The 21,884-nt window shown below is 56.5% G+C and overlaps 7 protein-coding genes across 7 annotated transcripts; 2 read left to right on the top strand and 5 right to left on the bottom strand.

Moving 5' to 3' along the window:
• Positions 1-321: 321 nt before the first annotated feature.
• Positions 322-1,205, bottom strand: IWZ02DRAFT_380730 (glycolipid transfer protein-like protein HET-C2; the record flags this gene model as incomplete). The annotated part of the gene is made up of 4 exons (XM_066765124.1): positions 322-616; positions 703-821; positions 932-990; positions 1,082-1,205. 4 exons carry the CDS (start codon positions 1,203-1,205, stop codon positions 322-324), a joined length of 597 nt encoding a protein of 198 aa, XP_066621134.1.
• A 540-nt stretch (positions 1,206-1,745) lies between these two features.
• On the bottom strand, positions 1,746-2,985 carry IWZ02DRAFT_455795 (Rhodanese-like domain-containing protein). The gene is made up of 3 exons (XM_066767812.1): positions 2,894-2,985; positions 2,395-2,830; positions 1,746-2,313 (listed from the first exon to the last, which is right to left on the bottom strand). Exons 2-3 carry the CDS (start codon positions 2,686-2,688, stop codon positions 1,939-1,941), a joined length of 669 nt encoding a protein of 222 aa, XP_066621133.1. The 5' UTR covers positions 2,689-2,830; positions 2,894-2,985; the 3' UTR covers positions 1,746-1,938.
• A 1,148-nt stretch (positions 2,986-4,133) lies between these two features.
• IWZ02DRAFT_310533 (uncharacterized protein) lies at positions 4,134-7,907 on the bottom strand. Its single transcript, XM_066764055.1, has 5 exons — positions 7,076-7,907; positions 6,744-7,007; positions 6,229-6,690; positions 5,290-6,168; positions 4,134-5,240 (listed from the first exon to the last, which is right to left on the bottom strand). Exons 1-5 carry the CDS (start codon positions 7,613-7,615, stop codon positions 4,389-4,391), a joined length of 2,997 nt encoding a protein of 998 aa, XP_066621132.1. The 5' UTR covers positions 7,616-7,907; the 3' UTR covers positions 4,134-4,388.
• A 1,822-nt stretch (positions 7,908-9,729) lies between these two features.
• On the bottom strand, positions 9,730-12,724 carry IWZ02DRAFT_422393 (uncharacterized protein; the record flags this gene model as incomplete). Its single annotated transcript, XM_066765858.1, has 3 exons — positions 11,668-12,724; positions 10,459-11,469; positions 9,730-10,383 (listed from the first exon to the last, which is right to left on the bottom strand). Exons 1-3 carry the CDS (start codon positions 12,556-12,558, stop codon positions 9,730-9,732), a joined length of 2,556 nt encoding a protein of 851 aa, XP_066621131.1. The 5' UTR covers positions 12,559-12,724.
• A 588-nt stretch (positions 12,725-13,312) lies between these two features.
• Positions 13,313-14,187, top strand: IWZ02DRAFT_381021 (Haloacid dehalogenase-like hydrolase-domain-containing protein; the record flags this gene model as incomplete). Its single annotated transcript, XM_066765140.1, has 4 exons — positions 13,313-13,363; positions 13,412-13,460; positions 13,517-13,942; positions 13,994-14,187. 4 exons carry the CDS (start codon positions 13,313-13,315, stop codon positions 14,185-14,187), a joined length of 720 nt encoding a protein of 239 aa, XP_066621130.1.
• Positions 14,188-14,316: 129 nt separating this feature from the next.
• Positions 14,317-15,465, bottom strand: IWZ02DRAFT_310508 (peptidase of plants and bacteria-domain-containing protein). Its single transcript, XM_066764054.1, has one exon. The coding sequence runs from the start codon at positions 15,253-15,255 to the stop codon at positions 14,446-14,448; it is 810 nt and encodes a 269-aa protein (XP_066621129.1). The 5' UTR covers positions 15,256-15,465; the 3' UTR covers positions 14,317-14,445.
• A 114-nt stretch (positions 15,466-15,579) lies between these two features.
• Positions 15,580-19,185, top strand: IWZ02DRAFT_381056 (clasp N terminal-domain-containing protein; the record flags this gene model as incomplete). Its single annotated transcript, XM_066765144.1, has 4 exons — positions 15,580-16,038; positions 16,088-16,206; positions 16,266-17,141; positions 17,190-19,185. The coding sequence occupies 4 exons, from the start codon at positions 15,580-15,582 to the stop codon at positions 19,183-19,185; spliced, it is 3,450 nt and encodes a 1,149-aa protein (XP_066621128.1).
• Positions 19,186-21,884: the final 2,699 nt, after the last annotated feature.

Genomic DNA, 21,884 nt, shown 5'->3' with positions numbered 1-21,884 from the left:
TCAAGCTCATCCAGAGGACAGGGGTCGGCCCGTTCGCCGATGGCACACGCTAGCCAATCAAATACAGTGCACCGACGATCAGGTACCGCTGCTCCTCAACCCCAAAGAAAGTCGGAAGAAGGGCCTGGTGGAGATGCACCCGTTTGGAGAAACCCATAGGATTGAAATCTAGAACAGAGCATCGACTAGCATATGCATAGCTTCAAGAAGCACTCATGCCATGCAATTCAAACCTCGCAACCGGAGATTCAATCCATCTATTCATATTCATATTTTATTTCTGGATATCATGTGCCACTCCTCTCACATCACCCTTCCCATCTACCACTTAGCCTCCTTTGTCTCCTGGAACTGCTTGATGATGGCAACGATGCGCTCAAGAGCCGCAAGCCACGCCTCGAGCTGCTGGGCGACCTGAGCCTGGTCATCGCCGAGCTTGGCGTAAAAGTCCTTGCGGTACGGCGTCGCGCTCATGGCGGCGCTGAAGATGGGCTTGACGACGAACGAGTGGTGCGGCTTGAGCGTGTTGCCGTACGCGGCGCGGAACGAGTCGGCCAGCTCCTGCGACGGGTTGCTGACATTGGTGCGGATGGCCTGCGCCGTGAAGTCGAGGCCGCTATGCGTCGTTGACTGTTAGCAATGTTGTCGTGCGGTGTGGTGTTGAGGGATTGCTAGGGAAAAGGGGCGGGCCGGCTGGCTTACCGCGTCAGCCACAGCAGACCCTCGGCCGCAACGTGCTTCTTCTCCTTGATCTCATTGCGGACGAGGTCCTGCAGGTTCTCGCTCTCGGCAGGCTTCTCAGTCTGGCGATCGCGAATTTTCTGTCTGCTGGTTAGCCGCCATCCGTGGTTGCACAACATGCCACGGTTGCCCCTCTTGCTCGCAGCGTGGATGGGTGGGTGGGCAAGTGACGTCTGCATCGTCATCGTACCTTGATGTTGCCGTTCATGTCCGACTTGACGGGCTTGAAGGCAGCGGAGCCCAGGACATCTGCAGAAGCAATCAAGTTAGTGACTGTTGTCCAGCTTCAGGAGCATCCCTCGGATTCTGCGTCGTCCGGTGGATGTTCAGGAAGTCGTACCGAACAGCGTGGTCAGAGACTCAGAGGCCTCGAGGAAGTCGGTGGTCTTGATGGCATTGCCGTTGGCGGCGTCAACGGGAACGTCGACAAACGACTTCTTGATGGTGTCGAAGAAGGTAGGCATGGCGGCGACGGAGTGGTCGATTTCTCGGAGAACAGGAATCAGTGCAAAAGATCAAAAGTGCAAAGACAGAGAGAAGGTCGTGGTAGAAGGGAGCTGGAGCAGGTGTAATGTAAGTACCGTAGACAAGAGGCAAGGGATTGGTAGATGGGTACAATCGAGTTGAGTGGTAGCTGCCCCTCAGACGTGCGGTGGCGGTGAAATGTAGCTTAGTGGGGCAGACTGACGCGGGGCGCGACCATCACGCCCTTCTCGAAACGTGCATCACGCCTGATCGTCGTCTGTGTGCTTCTTCAAGCTGACGACGCCGAGTCAAGTCGCAAGGTCTAGATGCTGTTTGCTCGTCTTCATCGGAAGGACACATTCAACGACCAGACGACTGTGAAAAGAAAGCCTTGTTATTCCCACACAACCACTCTGACCTCTCCGTCTCCGCCGCAAACACCGCACCGTCCATGTGTGCGTGCGTGCGTGCGTGCTCGCTCTCCGGCTTTCCGGAACCCCCCATTCTCACACCTCGAGCAGCGATCCTCGAATTTCCCGCACACAGACTCCCTCAGGGGCGACTGTGGCGGAGCAAGCAAGCCAGAGCGCAAAGATGAGATGCACACACCGGATGTACAAGAAGCCCACACATGATGTTCAGTTGCCTTTTGATTCTAGGTACACCGACCACAACGCCTTACGTCACCAGCAGCCCACCTCCGTCCCCAATCCCCTCCTACCTACTGTCCCTCTACTCCTTCTTCGCCTGCCCCTTCTGCTGCCTCTCCCAGTCCAACCAACTCCCCGGATACTCGCCCACACTCTCATACCCCGCATACTTGGCCAGCTGCGCCGCAGCATGACTCCTGACGCCCGCCTTGCAATAAAACACGACCTCCCGCTTGAATTCGGGCTTTGGGAAGCCAAACTTGTCCTCCCAGTCGTCGGGCGATGCGAAGAAGGCTTCGGGCTCGGTCGTGACGGGCACGTTGACGGCCGACGGGATGGCGCCGGCGCTGTACTCGGCTGGCGTGCGCACGTCGATTAGGAGGGGCTTGCTGCTGTCGCTTAGGTAGTCCCATTGGCGCTGTGCGTAGGGCAGGGCGCCCGAGACGAGTTGTTGGATCTGTATGAGGAGTGGTGAGGAAGTTAGTTGCTGGTAGCCTAGTTGCTTTGCGTTGATTGGTGATGGAAGGGATCTACGAACGTCTTCAAACTTGTAAATCTTGCTCGGCACCTCTTCACCCTCATCCTCGCCTTGCCCGCGCTCGCGTTCTGCAAAACTGTCCGGCTGCTTCGGTGGCGCATCGCCAGCGCCGCCGCTGGAAGCTGAGCGATTGTGCCGCATGCCCATCCTCACTGCTGTAATGGGCATGGCCCTCCTGCTCATCGCCGTCGCCTTTGTCCACGCGCCGAAGCTGCGCGGCGCCTGTGCCGCGGCGCGCGGCGTCGACGCGGAGAGACGCGTCAGTGCCACTGTTGCCCTTGTGCTGGCCGCCATTGTTGTGATGGGTTGGTTGGCCGGGGCGAAGGCGGTTGACTGGGTTTAAGTTCAGGTTGTGTGCCGCGTAGGGTGAGGTATGCGGCGTTTGATGTAAAGGCTGCCGGCTAGAAAGTGTGGATGACGAGAAGGAGACGGGTTTCTGGAGAAGAGGACAAAGTTAGCAATCAGGTATCTTCACTGCACCTCCTTCGGCACAACTTACCCTGTTGAACAAGATTGAATGAACGGCGACTGCGTGAACAGAACCACAAGAAGCAGAGCGTTGTCGAGCAATCGGGCAGTTCTTCAAGCCAGAGCTCCCCACCTTACAATGACGGCGGGCAAGCGGTCCTTGCGTCATCCGGGGCTCAGCGACAGCAGCCAATCACAGCACGCACACATCTCATGCCCACCTTACATCCACACCCGTCCTGCACAGCCAGCCAAACTACTGTGCCACAGTCCCATGCCGCCTCTGTCATCGTGTTAGTACTGACCTCGTGTCCATATCAGCAACAGCTGCTCCGAGACCAACCAACCGCCATTTATGTGTCCGCGCCGTCGCTGCCGCAAGATCGGCACATCGCAATCACCGTACGTACGGCAACGATACCCAACACGCGGGCAGGCATTAGATAACTACCTCACCTCGCTAGCCGGACGTTCGTGTAGATAAAAAGGGGGGCTTTCCCATTCATATTTTCTATCGAAATTCCGTGTTTGCTGTGTGTGTGTGTGTGTGTGTGTGTGTCGCTAGAAGACGAAACTGCAGTACTCAAAGACCGGTTGATTGCTGAAGAACAAGGGAAGAAAGAGACCAAAACCGATCGACTTTCCACCTACCTCTACTTTCATCCCACCACGCCGTACTCGCCGTCCCCGTCCGTTCTTCTCCAAATGGCTCCCTTCCTCATTTCCTGCGAGCTTACCCATCCGTCCACAACCATCAGCCATGCAGAAAGCAACACGCAAGCGCAAAAGCGCCAACCAAGGGCAGTAACGAGGGATGAGAAGGAGCACGGAGCCAAACACGAAAGAAATGCAGCACAGACTCGAGAGTTTTCAAATTCAAACCGACGACGACACGGTCAACGTCAAAAAAGCAAATTGGTATATTTCTTTTCGCGCCTTGTTAACATTTGGAAGGGGGTTAATGGAGAGAGGGTACGAGTGGAGAAGCCAAAGCGTCAATCCCACACTCACATGTAGGGCATATCTCGAGAGCACACGAGAGAGAGGGATAGGGAAAGAGAGTGAAAAAACATAGATTGCGATAAGGAAACAAGGAAACAAGACGGGAAAAGAGCACTGCAAGGAAATCAAGGAAAAAACGCCCTTGCCATCAAACCAGCACTAAAGCGCCGCAACAACGAGACAAAACACCGCGTAGATACAGCACACGAAGAAAGGGGCGAAGGCAGCCACAAGGAGATGAAAAAAAGCCACAAGAGGGTATTTCGCTTTTTCCCCTCATGCCTTCGCCCGTGGGGGTATATTGTCTTCTTCTTTCATAGCCAGATATTTCGATTGTCAATGGAGGAGTTGGGGTATTTCAAGTTTGGTTTCGTCGTCTCCCATCATGTTAAGAATTTTTTCTTTTTTTTTTTTTTTTGGGGAAGGGCAAAAGTTCGTTTGCGGGGTATCTTCACTGACGAAGAGAAAGAGAGAAAGCTTTTTCGTCGAATAAAAAAACGTCTCTTTCGCGACTTTTCGAGGTATCAACGAGGAGGCCCAATCGGGGCCGGGTATCCAGAAGCAGAATGAGAAGTGCTAGGGCGCCCGCTGTCGACAGATGCGCGCGGGTCATATCGCGGCGTCATGTCACCAGGGGCGGCAGAAGCATTGGTACTGTGAAAAGAAAGCTTGGACGAGTTGGAGTGGTGAAAGGCCGTGGCTGGCTGCGCGGTCCAGCCATTGGCATGCTGGTCGTCATCGGGAAGGTTGATGCCACTGTCGTTCCAGGGGTTGCGGTAGCTGTTCTGCGACTCTATGGAGACCAGCGAGGCCTTGGACGCGTTGCGAGAGCCGTGGGTGAACAGGGAGCCGGGAGAGTTGGAGCCATTCTTCCTGCGGTCGATGAAGGAGGTGAATGACGACATGCTGCCAGGCTTGCGGAGGCGGTCGAGGAATCCGACACGCTCGCTGCTGTCGTCACCAAACACGGAGCGCGTGGGCGAGTCGGTCGAATCGACACGCGGCTCGGCAGGCTGCAGGACCTTGGAGGCAAAGTACGGCAGACTGTCCTCAAACGAGTCGGACTTGGGCCGGGGAATGGCTCCCTTGATGATCTGTGTGACTTCAAGGCCATGTCCGGCAAGCCGAGCGACGAATTCGTCGAGTGCGTCCTTGAGACCACCCGCATAGTTGCGAGTGTAGCTCATGACGACAGTCTCAACGGAGCGGTCCGGGTTGTCGGCGGGGCCGGGCTGCGACTCGTTGACGTGAATCTCAATGTTGTACTGATTCTTCATCTTGGCGAGCACGTCCTTTTGGAAATCGTCCGACCTAAGGTAATCCTTCAGGTCAGGGGCAGCGAAGAAGCTCATTTCGTGCGTCTCGGGGACCATGGCCTGAAACCTGTCAGCCAAAGTGCGCTAGAATCAATCTTGGCAAACTTACGAGGAACTCATCAACAGCCTGGGGCACCTGGTATTCGGGACCGGAAACAGTCACGACGTCACTGGCTTCTTCAGTGCTGGGAAAGACAATCTTGCAGTTCCACCTCTTCTCGAGATCCTCAATCTCGGACATGCGAGCAATGAGCTCACGGTGGTAGAGACGGTTGATGACGACATGCTCCGAGACAAACTCGGCGTCGACCTTTTCAACCATATCCATGATCTCTTGCTTGACGAGGTCGAGGTTCTGGGCGTTGCGAGCAGGCGTACGGCAAATGACATTGTCGACCTTGATGTCATCCTCTTCCTTGCCGAGGCCACCGCGGTCCATGGCATTGGAGAACTTGACAAAGACCGAGTACTTCTTCATGATCCTCTGAATGTGCTGACCGCCAATGCCGATGATGCGCTTATGGTACTGGTCCGGCACGTGGAAAGATATGGCAGCGGGCATCTCCTGCTCAACAAGATCGAGACCGCCCTTGACGTCGTCGTAGCGTCCACCGCGTACGACAATGTAAAAGTTGTACTCGTTGAAGCCGTCAAAGACAATCTGGACGTTGCTCTGGCTCATGATCTTGTTGATCTTGCCATTCTTCTTGCCGCTGACGAATTCCTTGTGTTCATTGGCCAGCTCAATCTTGACGCTGATCTGGTACTGCGACTTGCGAACAAAGGGGATGTTGTTAATAACCATCATCGCAGCCTTGACGGCATCGTCGGATCCGCTAATGTGAAAGTTGAGCCGTTCGAAGCTAATCTCAGCACCCGAGTTGATGCAAATGTCAGACAGCATGGCCCGCACGTCATCAGGGGTAGGTGGCCTCTGATTCTGGTCCGCGTGCGTGATGCACCACGAGGCGCTGTAGAATTGGCCGGCCTGCAATGTAGATCATCAGTATCAAAGATATGGCACAGCATTTCGTATTGGGAAACATACCAAAGCCATGAGCTCCCGCACGGTGCGCTCAACGTTCAGTACATCAGTTCCCTGGACGCGAATCGGACCGCGCTGATATCCTAGTGGAGGCAGCAAAATATAGGAGCCGTTGTTCTCGATAATCTTCCGCACCTTATCGAGGCGCTCGAGCAGGATGCTGTCGATCTTTGTGGGAGTGACGACAACCTCCTTGACAAAGGCCCGTGTGCTCAGGACCAGATCGTGCAACTTGCGCTTGGCCGCAAGAATGTCGTCGGGATTCTTGCCCGTGATGATGATTTCGTCCTCTGGTCGTCTGATGGCTCCAGGCGGCGTGTAGCCGTACAGCCTGGGAAACGGCGGCGGGAAGTAAATGGCAGTGTTGGTGGCGGATTCTATCAACTTGATGTTCTTGCGGACGCGGCCGCAGATGAGCGTGTGCATCGAGAGCTCAAGCTTCATCGTGTCGACATGGCGGTGGAGCTGACAAAATTAGTGTTGGGCATCACATGGTTGGCCAGGCACTCGAGACGTACAATCTGGTCGATCATGATCAAGACTCGCGTCTTTGCATGTTCTGCGCTCTCCATGTCGCCGTAGATGGCGCAGCGGAGGCGCTGCTCGGCATCGTGCAGGGTGCCGTTGATGCTGGCCGACTCAATGTCGACGGACTTTGGTTGGAGCAGAAAAATGTCGGCCTTTGTGACTTTTGCGATTTCGTCGAGGTGGTTGAGGACCTGGGACTTGACGCCTTCGTTTTCAAAGACGAGGCTGTAATCTATATCCACCGTGGCACATCGCTGGGGAGAAGGAAGAAAAAAAGCCTGTCAGCAAGAAGCCACCTTGCGCGGGCCGAATCGTCACCTACCAGCGAAATGGGCGTTTCATTGAGAATTTTGCAGCGTATGGAGCGCACCAGCTCACACTCTCCCGACAGACAGACGTTTGTGACGAGGGTGGTCGCGCGTTGTAAGCCAGGCAACGGCTTGGGCTCGGAGCAGACGACAGTAGCGTCCAAGGCGCCGGAGCTGGTGGCCGAGAGGTGTCGGCATAACGAGCGCAGGTTATCGACGTTTGCTACGTGGACGGGCAGGGTGTGGGCGGGAGGGAGCGGCGAGGCATCTTGGACGTCTTCGTGGCGGGTCCAGCGGGCAAAGGCGCCAGGACTTGCGTAGATGACATCGTCGGCGTCGGGGCCGGCGAGGTTGCTGGCAAAGGGGACGTTGAAGGAGAGGTTGACAAAGGTGCCCGGAGTTATGGTGGGCGTGACGGCGGCGGCGTTGGTGGGTCGCTTGACGGGCGGGTTGGGCAGGTCGTTATGTGATCGTGACATGCCGAAGCCCATCGAGGGCGTCATCTTCTCCCATCCATGGCGGGCCTGGCCTGTGAAGTTTGATATCTTGTGCATCGTGGCCTGGAGCACGCCCCGCAATCTTGAGACAAGAAAGCGAGATGGAGGGGGACGGACGGGGAGGAGGATGGAGATGGAAGAGTTGCGGTGCGGTGCAGTGCGGTGGGTGCGGTGCGGTGCGGTGCAGATTGGTGGAGTTCAGGTTGGCTGGGGTGGTGGTCGTTGGACGAGAGAAGGGCGGTAGGCGAGAGCGATCCCGCTTCGGGAGCTGGAGTGATTTACTGGGTAAGTAACGCGCGCCAAGCAGTCGATCCCGGCGACAACAACAATACCTAAGTCGACAGTTGGACTGGTTTGTTCCTACTTTTTCTTGAGAAGACCGAACCGACTGACAGACAGAGACGGACAGACTCCACAGACCAACGGGAGCCTGCAGCCGCCGACGCGGAAGCGGGAGCTCGATGCTTGATGCTTGTCCGTGTGGCTCATGGAATGGGATTGGACTAGAGCTTGAGACTCGAACAGCTACTCCGAACAGGCCAGCGGCAAAACGAGGTCATCACACATCAGCATACCAGTGCAGGCGCGCCACACGACAGGACTGCACGCATGGAAAAACAAAACATGACCAGTAGTAGATAATGTCTTGGAGCCGGAATGCGTTCAGGAACTTCAGTTCGTCTTGGTTTGAGCCGTCCCGAACCTTGATGCAGAGGGTCGAGTCTTCCTACCATGTAAGTACCGAGTCCCAACAAAGACAAGACGCGATGCGCCCAAACAAAAAGCACCAAGGAACAGCAGCAGCAGCAGCAGCAGCGGCGGCAGTCAGATTCGCACACCACAAAGTCGAGACTCTCCTCTCCCCCTAATCCCTAATCCGACCGAACCGACATGAGTTCCCTCTGCTTCATTCCCTTTCGCTCACACAGCCCCCCTCACCCTCGCAGAGCCCGTCAGGCCGCCCACGCGCCATTGGCCCGTCGCGGGCGCGGGACGGCGGAAAAGCCGGCAGCCTTGTTTCGTCATGGCAAGCCGTCGTTTGGCCTGACTGCGTCGCCCCCTCGATCGACCTATGTAGGTATAGGTATAGGTAGGTATGTGACCGGCCACTGACCTACCACCTACCACCCACCACCCACCCCTCTCAGCCAGCCTGCCACTTATCCAACTCCACCACCTCCATCATTTCTGACAACCCCCCTTTCGGCTCGACTCGAGTCGCTCGCCAACTAACCCACCACCGGCTTTTTGCCCATCCGTCCCAAGACACACGCACCGACGTCACCGCTCCTTCGTTGGTTCCGCCCTTACCCATGTAGCCATCTCGCGCTAACCGTGCTGCGACTTGGCTGCTTCCGGCGGCGTGGCGTAGCCATCCCCCCCCTAGCGCAGGCAGCATACCGGAAAGGCAAGGTGGACGAGTAGCGTCGCCTGCCATCTCACTCTCTCTCTCACTCTCTCTCTCTTTCTTTCTATCTCCCCGTCCATCCATCCATCCCTTCTCCTGGCTCCCCTGTTCCCCGCCGCCGCCCTGGAGTTACCTGGTTTATGTTTTTGCTTCCCTGCTGGAGCCTGTCTGTCTTCATGTGTGGTGGGCCATCTTGACCATCACCGTTCCCTTTTCCAAGTCTTCGTGACTTCTTTTCCCATTCGTCACCAGCAAAGGTACGTCGATAATTTCGCCACTACATGTCAATGCATCACCTCGTGCGTATGTGCATGCATGCGGTGAAAAAAAAAAATAAAAAAAAATAGAATAAAAAGAAGTACTTTCTTCTTCTTCTTCTTTCTTCTCCTCTCCCTCCGTGCTATGCTGTGCTGTACTGTGCTTGCCTTTCCCATCTCTGCATCCCTTTCATCCATTCACACTCGCACCACCCGTGATAAACCTCGCTCACTTCTTCGCTTCCTTGCCTCCAAACACGATGACGACGCTTAACGCTGAATGCTCAACGAACGCTCAACACAAGAGACAAGACATGCCATCTGACACCACCGCTTGCATCCATCCATCCCATCTTCTTTGACAGCAGACACGCAGCAGCCGAGTCTCAGAAACAAAACCAAACCAAGCCAAACCCTCACATCCCGTCTGCGACTGGCTCTTGCACTCTCTCCTCTCCCTCCCCTCTCACTCCCAACACCCACTGCACTCCACTGCACACAGACTTTTAATACCTATACGCAATCCTGGGCACAGCCGCAGCAGCAGCAGCAGCAGCATCACCATTAAACATATACCCCGCCCCATCCACCATAGGCGAACCGCGCTCCAACGCGTCGGGCTCATCCGCGTACCTTCGCAGCGGCGGCGGCATGTGGGGCGGCGGCATCGGCATCTGCATCTGCATCGGCGGCGCCGCATACATGCCGCCGGCGTAGCGGCGATGATCATCGTAAGGCTGTGCGGCGACGGGAGTGTGGGGAGGCGGTGCTGGGTTGCCTCCTGCGTCAGTACCACCAGCAGCAGCACCGGCAGCAGTGTGAGGAGGAGGAGGAGGAGGAGGAGGAGGAGGATGGACGCTGACGTCCCTGTACGCGTGGTGGTGTGGCGGAGGGGGCAGTGATTCATGGGGCGCTGCGGCGGCTGCGACTGCTGCTGCGCGCCGCGGATACTCGGCTGCTCCACGCGGTGGTAGCGGTGCCACGCTGCCATGGCGCGACAGGTAGTCGGCTGGCATCTCGCGTCTGCTGTTGCTGCTGCTGCCGCCTAGCGCCTCGGGCCGCACGCTGTACGATCGGCCACCAAAGTCGCGCGCGGGCGGCGGAGCCATGTCATCGTAGCGGAACTGGAACGAGAGGGGCCCGCGGTAGTGATCGAGCGGCTCTCGCTCTCCCCCTGACGGAGGCGGCGGGAGAGGACCAAGGTCGTCTCGCGGCGCGAGCGGTTCGCGGTCGACGGGCCGCATGGAGTAGTCGCGTTTCCGGTAGCCTCGGTGCACGTCGACAGGCTCCAGTTCGGCGGCCTCTGCGTAGAATCTGCGATGCTGTGGAGGCGGCGGCATGCGTTGGACACCCTCGTCTTCGTACTCTACGGCCCTCGCAACGGGTTGTAGCGTTGGAGCGCGCGTTCTTGACCGCTCGTACAACATCTCTTCGACTGCGCCGCTGCGAACACGCATCGGCGGGGCCACTGACGCTCGCATGTCAGGGACTGCTGGTTCAGCATAGTACCTGTTGCCATATTGATCTACAACTATGCGCCTCGGGCGCGGTGGCGGTGCCATCATGGCAGGCGTACGCATCCGTTGATATGGATCTGGGCCGTAAGGGGGCGACAGTGACCTCTCGGATCGAATATATCTGGGGCTTGGCCGGACAGAGCCTTCCCTGTAAATTGGGGCTGCGTTTGGAGGGGCCTCGACATAACGTATGGGTTCGTACGGAATCGGCTGCGGAGAATAGGGCCGTCTAGCATATTGCAAGCTCGCATATCTTCTGAGGTCGTGATCGTCTCGCTCGGCAACCCTGCGGTACGCAACACGTGAAGGCACACGGACAACTTCTGGCTCCATCTCATACCTGGGTGCTTGCAATGGTTGCTCATACTCGACATAGTAAACTGGAGGGCGCGCCTCACGAGGTGAGATGATCTCAACGTCATCTCCTCCAGCGCGTCCACGACGCGCAGCGTCCGAAGATGATTCTGGCAAAGCTCCGAGAGGTTGTGGTGAGACGGGTTCTTCTTTTATGTACGGCTCCGGGGAGTCAGCAACGCGCTTGTTCGTGTTTCGCTTTTGAGGCTCCTTTTGTGCTTCCTTCTGCTCGCGGCGACGTTTCCGCGAGTTGTTGTTCTGATTGCGCGGAGCGGCCGGGCTCTGCCGGCCAGAACGGGGCTCATTCTCATTGCGGCTTGCGTTTCTTTTCCCACGGTTGGCATTTCTGGGGGATGACTGCGCGCTCTCGGCAGGCTGCTGGACACCGGGCCCTCGAGAAGTGTCCAAAGCATGAACTTTGGCAAATGTCAGCGGCGAAACGCGGGCGGGTTGAGGGGCCACTGGGGTTGAAATATGACTGGTGATGACGGGAACTGCTGGAGAGGGTATCGAACCGTGGGTGGAACTAGACTGCGCTGCCGATGCGCGGTTTGCTCCTGGACCGTGGCTCACTGGTTGAAGAGGGTCTGCCGGCGGAGGGACGGGAGCAAAAGCTTCGGCTCCCGGCGGCTCGTAGTCTGATTCCTCTCCGTCATCGACCAAATTCAAGTCGTCATTCAATTCTCTTTGAGAGAGGGAGAGGCCATCATCCTTGGCAGAATCTGCGTTGCCATGGGCGGCACGAGAGACCAGCGCCTCTGCGCCATCTGCGGTGCATGCATTTCCCAAACTCTCTTCCGAAGACCAACTGTTTGCCTGGCTTGAGTAGTACGAGTTTTCATCGAAAGAATCACTTGCCGGGCTGTTGCTGTTAGTCTCTTGGGGCAAGGCAGACACCGGCGGAACTTTTTGCTGGACTTGAGCCAGTATTTGTGCTACGTCAAGCTCCGGACCAGCATCTTGGCTGACGTCTCTATCCTTGGATTGCACCCGTCTCTGTTCAACCTGATCTTTGAGCAAGCGCTCGACTCTTTGGCGCTTGAGCTGTATCTCGGCCCGTATAAGATCGTCAGATTTGGTCAGAAGCACAGGATCAATCTCGGAAGAGGGAGGCTTCGACACTGGAGGGTGTTGCGCGCTCGCAGATCGCGATGAAGTGTGCGTGGGCGTTGATGTGTAGGGGCTATGGCCCAAAGGGTGGGGAGGGAGGGGATGGGGGAGAGTGCCGTTGACTGGGCCGTTGCGCGAAGTAGGCGAAGGTCGACTCTGGACAGGCTGCGGCGCGAATTTTTCTAACACATGGTCAGGGATTTTGAAGTGCGGATGCTTGCCCGCGAGCACCTGGTCGCGCAGCTGAGCAAGCTGGGCGTAAAAGTCTGCGTGTCGGCGAGAATCAAGGCCGGGGGGTAGAGGATGACCATTCCCGTATGCCTGCACTCGAGGCGCCGGCCCAGTGGAAGCCATGGCTACAAGAAGCGTGGCGACGCTTCGACAGATTCAGAGCGACAGGAGTCGATGGAGCCAAAGCGCCTGGTGCGGCGGTGATGGGAGATTGGGGGGTGGGTGTTGAGGGCGACAGATGGTCGATGGCGGGAGCGAGGAGCGACGGGAGTGAGTGACTGAGGGCAGGGCAGGGCAGGGCAGGGCCTTGGCACTGGCACTGACTGGCACTTGGCCGAAGTTCCAGCCACAGCACGGCAGTTTTGCTCACCGCCCTGTCCCAGAACTGTCTCCTAGGTACTTACCGTACTGAACTCCCTGCACGTCTGTCCCAAAAAAATTGGACTCGAGCTGAGCTGCACAAGGAACAAAAACCTCGGGTCGCCCGGCTAGCCGACGGTGAAGCCAGACTGCCGGTCGACATGCCGAATCCATCCCATGATTCTCTCACATCAACACCGCCTTTTTCTACCTAATGCCCACCTGCATCTGGCTTGATTGCTGTAGCGTTGATTGCGGAGACAGCAGTCCGCCCGAGATCCTCCCATGACTCATGACATCATCCATCCGGCCTGACTGCAGTTCGGGGCCTTCTGATCCAGGAATTACCTACCTGTACTCTCCTCTGACTCCTCCACAACACATGCATCGTTCCTTTGCTCTGCTACACCATCTACGGAGACTGCAGACCCAGTACTCCCCGGCCTCTTCCTTTGTTGCTCCCTGCCGCCATTTTCCAAGTTCCCTGCTTCCTGCAACAAGATTCCACGCTGCCAACATGGTGTCCTCATCGTCCAAGCCTGTCCTCTTTTTCGACATAGACAACTGTGTAAGCCAAGTCCCGTGACTATATCCCGCAGTCCGCTGACTGTCACAGCTCTATCCCAAGAGCACAAAGGTCGCCGAGATGATGTCCCATTTGATTGGTGGGTTGTGATCTTTGTCTCTGTCTTGCAGTCCTCTCATATCCATCACCCCCCAGACCAGTACTTTCAGACCCATCTAGCCCTCACCCAGCAAGAAGCCAACGAGCTGCACAACCGGTACTACAAGGAGTACGGACTTGCCATTGAAGGCCTTGTTCGCCACCACAAGGTCGACCCGCTCGAGTACAACAGCAAAGTCGACGACGCCCTGCCGCTCGAGCAGGTCATCAAGCCCAACCCAAAGCTTACGAAGCTGCTCCAAGACATTGACACCGACAGAGTGCGTCTTTGGCTCTTCACCAATGCCTATGTCAACCACGGCAAACGCGTTGTGCGCTTGCTGGGTATCGAAGATTTCTTTGAGGGCATCACCTTTTGCGATTACGGCGCAGCAAAGTTTATGTGCAAGCCGCACAAGGACATGTTTGCAAAAGCAATGAAAGAGGCTGGCGTCCGAAGAGTAGAAGAATGCTATTTTGTTGGTGAGTCACTTGCAGTCTTCCACAACGGACGTCGATTTATTTTCTTTGCAGACGATTCTTTCATCAACTGCAAAGCGGCCTTGGAGCTCGGGTGGACAGCTGCCCATCTGGTCGAGTCTTCCGAGCCTGAGCCTCCCCGGCAAGCCTCGCAATACCAAATTCACGACCTCGAAGAGCTAAGGACAATTTTTCCGCAATTCTTCACGACTCCGCCCAACGACCCGCCGCAAAAGAGTCTTCCATAGACAACGGACACTTGGATAGATCTTTCTTCAAATTTCCATTTATTGGAATATCCCGCTGCAAGACAGCTGCTTTTCATGCTGCCAATTCCTCCAGCGAAGCGTTCCAGCGCCGTTACTCCACAACTCCTTTCAAGAAGTGCCCTTTTAGATGAAGTAGAAGAGGGGCGATTTATTTTCGGACGTGGCTTTTTGGATAAAAGAGAAGAGAGACCGCCAGAGAATCAGTTCAGACATCCACCAAGAAGGAAACTATCCAGGTCAAGCTCCAACAGAGACACTGGGATCTGCCTTTTCAGATTCCTTATCCTTTGAGCATTCGTCTTCGCCATCCTTGTCCTTGTCACCGTGCTTGCGGTCGAGGGCATGTTTATATTCCTTCCACAGCTTCTGGACCGGCTTTCCAAAGAGCTCTTCCCACAACTTTTCCTCGCAATACTCCTTGGACCTGAGAGCTTCGTTGATGGCAATGACACTTCCATCGCCATAGGTCTTCTCGAGGTAATCCAGAAAGTAGCCCGTGTGCTGGTACCCAGCGTCCCAGTCGCCGTCGGCGGATTGCTTCCAATGCGGTGGGACGAAGCCGCTGCGCAGGCGGACGTAGTCGGCGATGCCCTCAATCAGGCCGCCAGGAGCAGTGCCGAGGGCGTTCCATTGCCAGCAGTGCACCATTTCGTGGCGAATGACACCGAGCATCTCATCCTTGCGGCGCTCCTTTTTGATGCTCTTGATGTAATCTAGATTAAAATGGATTTCCTTGTGGTGATCGGGGTCGAGGTCAAGGCCCGTCGTGTAAGCGACGCCGCCCATGCAGCGGAGGACGAGGGTGATGGAGCGCACGGGCGGAATGATCGAGTGCGGCGAGTAGAGCAAATCTAGAACGCCGGAAACGGCTTCCTCGACGACGGATGTGGCGTCGAGGTGCTCGAGGAATGCTTTGGTGCCATCGTGGCCCAGGTCGCGCAGCTCGAGACGGAGCAGCGGCTTGTTTTTGGAGAGGTGCTTCTTGGAGGTTGAGGTTGCGATGGCGGGAGACATGGCGAGCTGGAAGTAGACGGGAGTGGGCGCCATTCACTGGGAGGAGGAATAATTTGTGGTTGAGTCTGCAGCGTCCCTTGCGTTGTATGTATGAAGATTCCCTTGCGGACAGGCCAGATTGGAGCCCGGCTTGGGCGGGTTGTCATGATATGCGCAGGGGCTGGTGGCATGGGTGGGTGCCGTGCGGAGGAGACGACTGGAGGCAGGGGACTGGTTGGGGCTCTCCCGGCCGCACGGGCCTTGTTTGGCCTTGCCGCTGCCGCCGCCGCCGCCGCAACTTCCAGTCGTCAACACAACCTCATCTCTCTACCACTCCCAGCGCCCAGCACCATCCGCTCCACGCCACATCCTTCAGCCATGGAGGACCAGGCCGCCAGCCTTTTGGCCACGCTGAAGCGACCGACCGTGCCCATCGACCAGAAGATCAAGCTCTTCAACGACCTCAAGTCGGCCATCAAGCATCTGCGCGTGCCTGAAGGGGCGCAGATCAACATCTTTGAATGCCTGCGCCTAGCCATTGCCTCCCAGGCTTCGTCCACCCTCGTCTCCACTGGCCTCTCGACCCTGTCCCACTACATCAAGCGCCTCGGCCTGCAGTCCCAGACCTCCATCATCGCAGCCCAGTCGAAACAACTGCTGCCCGTCCTGCAAGACCGTCTGGCCGACCCCAGGGAAGGTAATCGCATCGCTGCTCAGCAAGCCCTGTCAGACTTGTGGCCTTACAACCATGCCGGCGTTGAGGGCGTCATCCGCGAGGGCGCGCTGGGTGGCACAAACTCAAAGGCCAAAGAACACGCCATGCAATGGGTTGTCAAGGTCGGTCAAGCCCAACGACATTGCGCCGTAAATTCCTAACACACTACAGATGCATGCGACTGAGTCATTGCCATTCAAGAGCTTCGTCCCTTACCTGGTTGCGAACCTCGAAGATTCTGACGGCGCCGTGCGTGAGACGGCCAAGTCGGCTGTCGTTGAGTTGTTCAGGTTGGTTTCACAAACTTCGTTTTTCTCTGCATGGTCCGATGATGACTCAAATATCCCAGAAATGCCCCCGACCGCGCCAAGAACGACCTCAAAAAACAACTTTCTAGTCACAATGTTCGCAAGACGATAGCAAATTACATCGTCGCAAACCTTGGCCTTCCTGGTAGCGTAGAAGTCGACCTCAAGGCATCAACAGCATCTGCGGCCCCAGCGCCAGCTGAGAGCGAAGCTGATGCGCACGCGCCTCCTCCAGAGGCCTTGACAATGGACCCCATGTATGTCTACACGCAAAGAGAGCTCGACGAAATGTTTAGGGACATGTTACCACATTTCGAAGGCAGGGAGACGGAGCACAATTGGCTGGCAAGAGATAGGAATGTTACGAAGCTGCGGCGCTTGCTGAAGGGCAATGCGCCGACCGAGTACCTTCAAACCTTCGTACCAGGCATCAAGAGCCTTCTCGATGGCATTATCAAAGTCGCAACCTCGCTACGGACGACCATGTCCACCAACGGATGTCAGCTAGTCCAAGAACTTGCCAAAACTCTTGGCCCCGCCATCGACCACATGGTGGAAATTCTGCTCCAGACGTTTATCAAGATGAGTGCCAACACGAAGTCCATTGCCGCCCAAAACGGTTTTCAGACAGTGGATACGATTTTTGCCCACACCACCTACACGCCACGGATGATGCAGCACGTTGGATTCGCCGTTGCCGATAAGAATGTTCAGGTTCGCTCGTGCGCCGCGGGGTGGATCAAGACCTTGTGCCAGAAAAACACAACACACAAGGCCCAATTTGAGCACAACGGCGGATTGGACGCTGCCATTACTCTCATCAAGAAGGGTCTTGGAGATGCAAATCCCAAGGTGAAGGAAGGCTTTAGGTCAACGTACTGGGCCTTTGCCAAGATCTGGCCTGACAAGGGAGAATCGTATGTTTGCACCGCCGGTTCTGCTTTACTCTGCTGACTTCGATGTAGTATCATGGAGACCCTTGACCCCAAGCAACAATCAGCCCTTCAGAGGGATCCCAACAACCCCAACGCTGCAGCCGCAGGTAGCACCAAGGGAACTATGGGTAGACTAAAGTCGCAGCCGTCTCGATCGTCTCTCCGAGACGCCATCGCAGCGCAGAGGGCAGCAGCACGCAAAATAGATCGCCCAAATTCGGCACAATCCACGTTTTCCCCAGTCAAGTCCATGTCTGCTGCTGGTGATCGTCATCCAGCAGGTTCTCTTGCAAAGTCTACCAACTCTCGCCCTCCCTCGTCCTTTTCCACCTCACGCGGCCCTGGTTCACAGGCCCCTTCGTCCACAAATGCCGGCGGTACACTTACCTCGAAGCCTCGCCGACCTAGAATGGTGCCCCGTCCTCAGACTGCGGACCCTTATGCTGCCAGAAACAAGGATGCTCAGGCGGCGACTCCTGATATGAGCCCATCCAACAGCCCAGAGAAGTCAACGACTGCGCGAAAATACAACACCATGAAGGGCGTTTCCCGACCTCGTGCGCCAACTGGATCAAGAGAAAGTCCGGCCATGAGTCCCGTAAGATCCAAGTCTCGCCTCGAGGCACCTGGCCATCGCAAAACTCCCAGCGTCGAAAGTCCACCGAGCAGTCCTTCAAAGCCAGAGGACTTTACCATGGTGGTCCCCATGGGCCAGCGTATGGACGAAGTCAAGGCGATCGAGAACGCGGCGAATGAATCCAATGCAGAAGACACCTTTACAATGGTAATACCCAAGGTAGCACTTTCGCAGTCTGAAAACGTTCGGCCCGCGCAAGTCAGCTCGCCTCAGGCCCTGGCGTCCAGGCCCCTTTCAGACGCACTCGACATTTCCTCTCCTCAGATCAGTGCTTTGACGCAAGGCAGCAAGAGCTCCATCCTCAAATCTCCCGAGCGTAGTCAGACTCCAGCTAACGGCGAGGAGGTCAAGGTGTTTGAAGATCCGTTTGTGGAGAATGACGGTACTGCGCCCCAGCCATCCACTGATGACAAGCCAGTCCTCGAGGAGGTTCCTGTCAACGAGCAAAACCGCATAGCCGACGCTGACGTGTCTCAAGCAAATGGCGAGTCACAAAAGACGGCCGAGGCAAACGGTCAAGAAGTGGTCCAGGATCGAGCTGAAGTCCTCCGCACCCGCCGATTGCTGTCGAGCGGTATCGAGCGCATCAAGGCCAAGTCGCTTGACGCACACGGCTTCCGACGTCTGCAAGAAGTGGTCAAGGGTAACTTGGACATTTGGGGCGAGCGCGACGAGCGCTTTGGCGAGCTTGTCCTCGCCATGCTCGAATACCTTGAAGCGCCAACGGACCCCAAAACCCCCAGCATCAAGGCCATGAATCTGAAGACGCAAGTGTTGAGCACCATCCGTGCCATGATTTCTCTGCACCGCAAAAAGGCGGCGCCTTACAATGCGCGCGCCCTCTGCTCCGTCATCTCTGCCCGCGCCCAGTGGGGACCGGCCTCGCACATTACCGTCGAGATCGAAAAGACGGCCGACGAGATTGTCCGCAATGGCGATGCAGCCGTGTGCATCGGGGCGCTCAGCGACCTCCTCGAAAGCCTGGCCCGCGACACTCCCAGCAGCTCCTCTCCCGCCTCCCCAGCCTCGCCCGTCTCCCCCGATGCAGCCGCTCCCAACGCAAACCGCTCCACGACTCTCGCCCTGCACACAGTCTCGACTATCCTCACCTCAGCGCCGGGCAAAGCCGCCACGCTGACCGAAGAGCAAGCGCGCCGTCTCGGCCGCCTCGCCGTGTCGTTCCTGACCAGCCTCGACCCGGACGTGCGCCGCGCCGACATGGAGTTCTGCGTCGCGCTGTACGAGCGGCTCAGCGGCGCCGATGGCGAGGAAACCCCCGAGGACAAGGACAAGGAGAAGGGCAGCGCTTTTTGGCGCGCTCTTGCTGGTGCGGATGCTGGCCATGTCAATCTTATCACTTATTACCTGGCGAGGAAGGTGAGGTCGTAGGGTTGGTTCGTGCCGTTGGTGACGGAGGAAAAAAAAGTTTTGCTGTGCGTCTGCTGTTTGACTTGCAGGCGGACGCGCAGATCGTGCCGGTTTTCTCGCGGCGAAACTTGAGACGTGAGATTTGCTCTGTCGCCTTCCTTCCGGAAGAACCATTGAGCCAGTCTCGTCTTGACCGTCTTCGCGCTTTTCTCTTTCTTGTCTCTTTTTCTTCTTCTCTTTCTTCTCTTTGGCTTTGGGTCTGGACTGGACTGGACCGGACGTACAGGCAGACGCACGTATGGACGCATAACCCTTTTGCTTGATGTTGACCGACGACTGCTCTTTGCCTCTCTCTGCCTTTGCTTTTGCGGTTGTTGCGCTTGGTGTGCGGGGGTTGATGTATCCCTGGAAAAGGGGTATCGGGATCAGGAGTGGTTCTGGGATGAATGGACGGACGGACGGACGGGATGGCATGGGATAGGATGGATAGGTGAGGGCTGGTGGTAGGTTGCGGGTTGTGGGTTGGGACTACGGGTACAACCAACATCATTGACTTTCACGTACGTACATACGTACCTTGGTTGGGGGACGGCGTGGTGGCGTTAGGGGGGTTTGCCTTTCTTCTAGAGACACACAAATGCGTTGCTATTGAGTGTCTCTTCTCTTCTCTTCTCTTCGACTTCTTCTTCTTCTTCTTCTTCTTCTTCTAGTGGTTTGTCTGTTTTCTCCTTCGCCGTCGTTGTCAGTCAGTCTTCAATCGAAACTCGTCATTGATATCACTCATGGCACTGCCTTACCTACCTCACCTAAACACCCAAGTCATTCATCATCATCTCAATGTTTCTTTTTCTTTTTTCTTTTTTTTTTTTTTTCTTTTCTTTCTCATCGGTCACCCTAGTTTATTCGTCATATTTTAGTCGTCATTCATAATTTTTTTTTTTTTTTTTCAGGGAGATGTTGAATCAGCAGCTTTGCTTGATTTGTGAAGGGCCCGTCCGTCTTTCGTTCTTTCTGCCTTGTTGCCTGTCTGCCTGCCTGCCTGCCTAGGTACATATCTACATGTCTGCCTGATAACCTGAACTCAGGACGTGATGACGTAGCAAGCTCCAGTCCGGGCCTCTCTCTCTACCCGCTTACTGTAGGTAGGTTCCGTTGCACTGTATGTAAGCAGAACAACCCCACCTTACCAATCACCCTCTCTATCTCTCTCTCTCTCTCTCTCCAATCAGATACTGCTCAAAAGAGCCGCCCGCGCACAGCTCTCCGCCCGACACCATCTCTGACCACGCTCTTCTTCCCTGTCTGCCGTCCAAGCTCAGCTCAGCTCGTATCAACCTACCTACCTAGCTACCCACCTACTCGACGCTCAGATACCTACTGTCAAACTTAGTCAGCGAATGGCTCGACTCGGGCCGGTCCAGTCCAGTCCAGTCCAGTCCAGTCCGGCCCAGGTCCAAACGGCAGGAAGGTTGGAAGGTTGGAAGCGAGACGAGTGACCAATGTTTGGCTATGCCCAGCAAAAAAAGAAAAGAAAAAAGGAAAAAAAAAAAGAAAGAAAAAGTAAAAGTCTCGGCGTCTTAGTGCTGGGGTTAAGCGCTAGGGCGACGGGAGTTTAACCGGTGGGTTGGGAAGGGGTGGGGCGGCGGTACTGTTACTGTATAAAGGATGCGAGAGGGAGGAGAAGATGGGTGAGTGTGGGTGCGTAATGAGTGAGTGGTATTGGTCGTTAAGGTTCGTGGGGTGCGGGGCGGCGGAGCGGGGTGGAGCGGAGATGTGGTGTGCGTGGTAGTCGTGGTAAGCAAGGTACGGTAGATGATTGGGTACAATCATCTCAACCAGTCTTGTCGTGCTTGTCGTTGTTGACCGTCTGCGCGTCTCGTCTGCTGCTCCTTGCTGGGTCTGGGTCGAGCGCGACGCGCGCGTCAGTCATTTCGTTCCTTTTCCTTTTTGGCTGTGGTTCGCGCAGGCAAGCAGACAGGTACGCTCGGCGCCACGGCCGCGGTGCCGCGACGCAGCGAGCGCAATCGAGGCAAGGCGTCGGGTGCGGTTTGTGTGATGTGGCTTGCAGGGCAGCGGTGGGTGGCGATGGAACAGCAGGCGATCGAAGGGGGTTCAAGGGGTGAAAGAGTTGTGAGTCGGGAGGATCATGGGAGATGTGGTGGACTGCGGGTGGTGGTGGTTGTTGGCGGGAATCAACGTCTGGTTGGTGAGGGTGGAAATGAGATGGACGGTTTTGGTGGTGAGTTGAGTGGTTGTTAGGCGGAGATGTGCCAGAGGCCGGGTGTGTTCCGGGAACCCATGTGCGGACCCTTGCGTGCGGATTTCGAGTGGCGCATGTGGGTTTGGCTGTGTGTGGATTTCAGATGGCAAGCATGAGATGCAGGGGATGGATGCGGCGGTGATGGGTGGTGTCTGGTTCCATGAAGACCCTTTCTGACCAACAGGGACCGGAGGTTTGGCTGACCGGTGCCGCCACGGGTCGCAGGCTGGTGGTGGTGGTGGTGGTGGAGGAGGAGGTGGTGGTGGTTTGACTGGACACGTGTGCGCGGAAGCAGACGGGGGAGACGAGCAGCCAGACGTTCAAGTTTCAAGGCCCGCCGCTCCAGCAACTGATTCAGGCCTGCCCCGCATGACTCGCGCGCCTTGCACCTCTCCCCTCCCGCCGTCGTTCCTGACGTCGGCCGTCTGAGGTCCATAGGTCTGGCCTGCAGTCAGTGGGG

The sequence above is a fragment of the Phyllosticta citriasiana genome (genome assembly GCF_038021145.1).
Source record: "Phyllosticta citriasiana strain CBS 120426 chromosome Unknown IWZ02scaffold_9, whole genome shotgun sequence".
NCBI lineage: Eukaryota > Fungi > Ascomycota > Dothideomycetes > Botryosphaeriales > Phyllostictaceae > Phyllosticta > Phyllosticta citriasiana.
Note: the sequence above shows the minus strand (reverse complement) of the source record. Positions and strands in the feature narration are given on the sequence as shown.

Coding starts and splice junctions, on each gene's coding strand:
- IWZ02DRAFT_310533 (XM_066764055.1), bottom strand. CDS start 7,615: ATGCACAAGATATCAAACTTCACAGGCCAGGCCCGCCATGGATGGGAG. Junction 7,008..7,075: donor ATGAAACGCCCATTTCGCTG/GTAGGTGACGAT, acceptor CCTTCTCCCCAG/CGATGTGCCACGGTGGATAT. Junction 6,691..6,743: donor TGATCATGATCGACCAGATT/GTACGTCTCGAG, acceptor TAATTTTGTCAG/CTCCACCGCCATGTCGACAC.
- IWZ02DRAFT_455795 (XM_066767812.1), bottom strand. CDS start 2,688: ATGGCGGCCAGCACAAGGGCAACAGTGGCACTGACGCGTCTCTCCGCG. Junction 2,314..2,394: donor AGATTTACAAGTTTGAAGAC/GTTCGTAGATCC, acceptor CTCCTCATACAG/ATCCAACAACTCGTCTCGGG.
- IWZ02DRAFT_310508 (XM_066764054.1), bottom strand. CDS start 15,255: ATGGCGCCCACTCCCGTCTACTTCCAGCTCGCCATGTCTCCCGCCATC.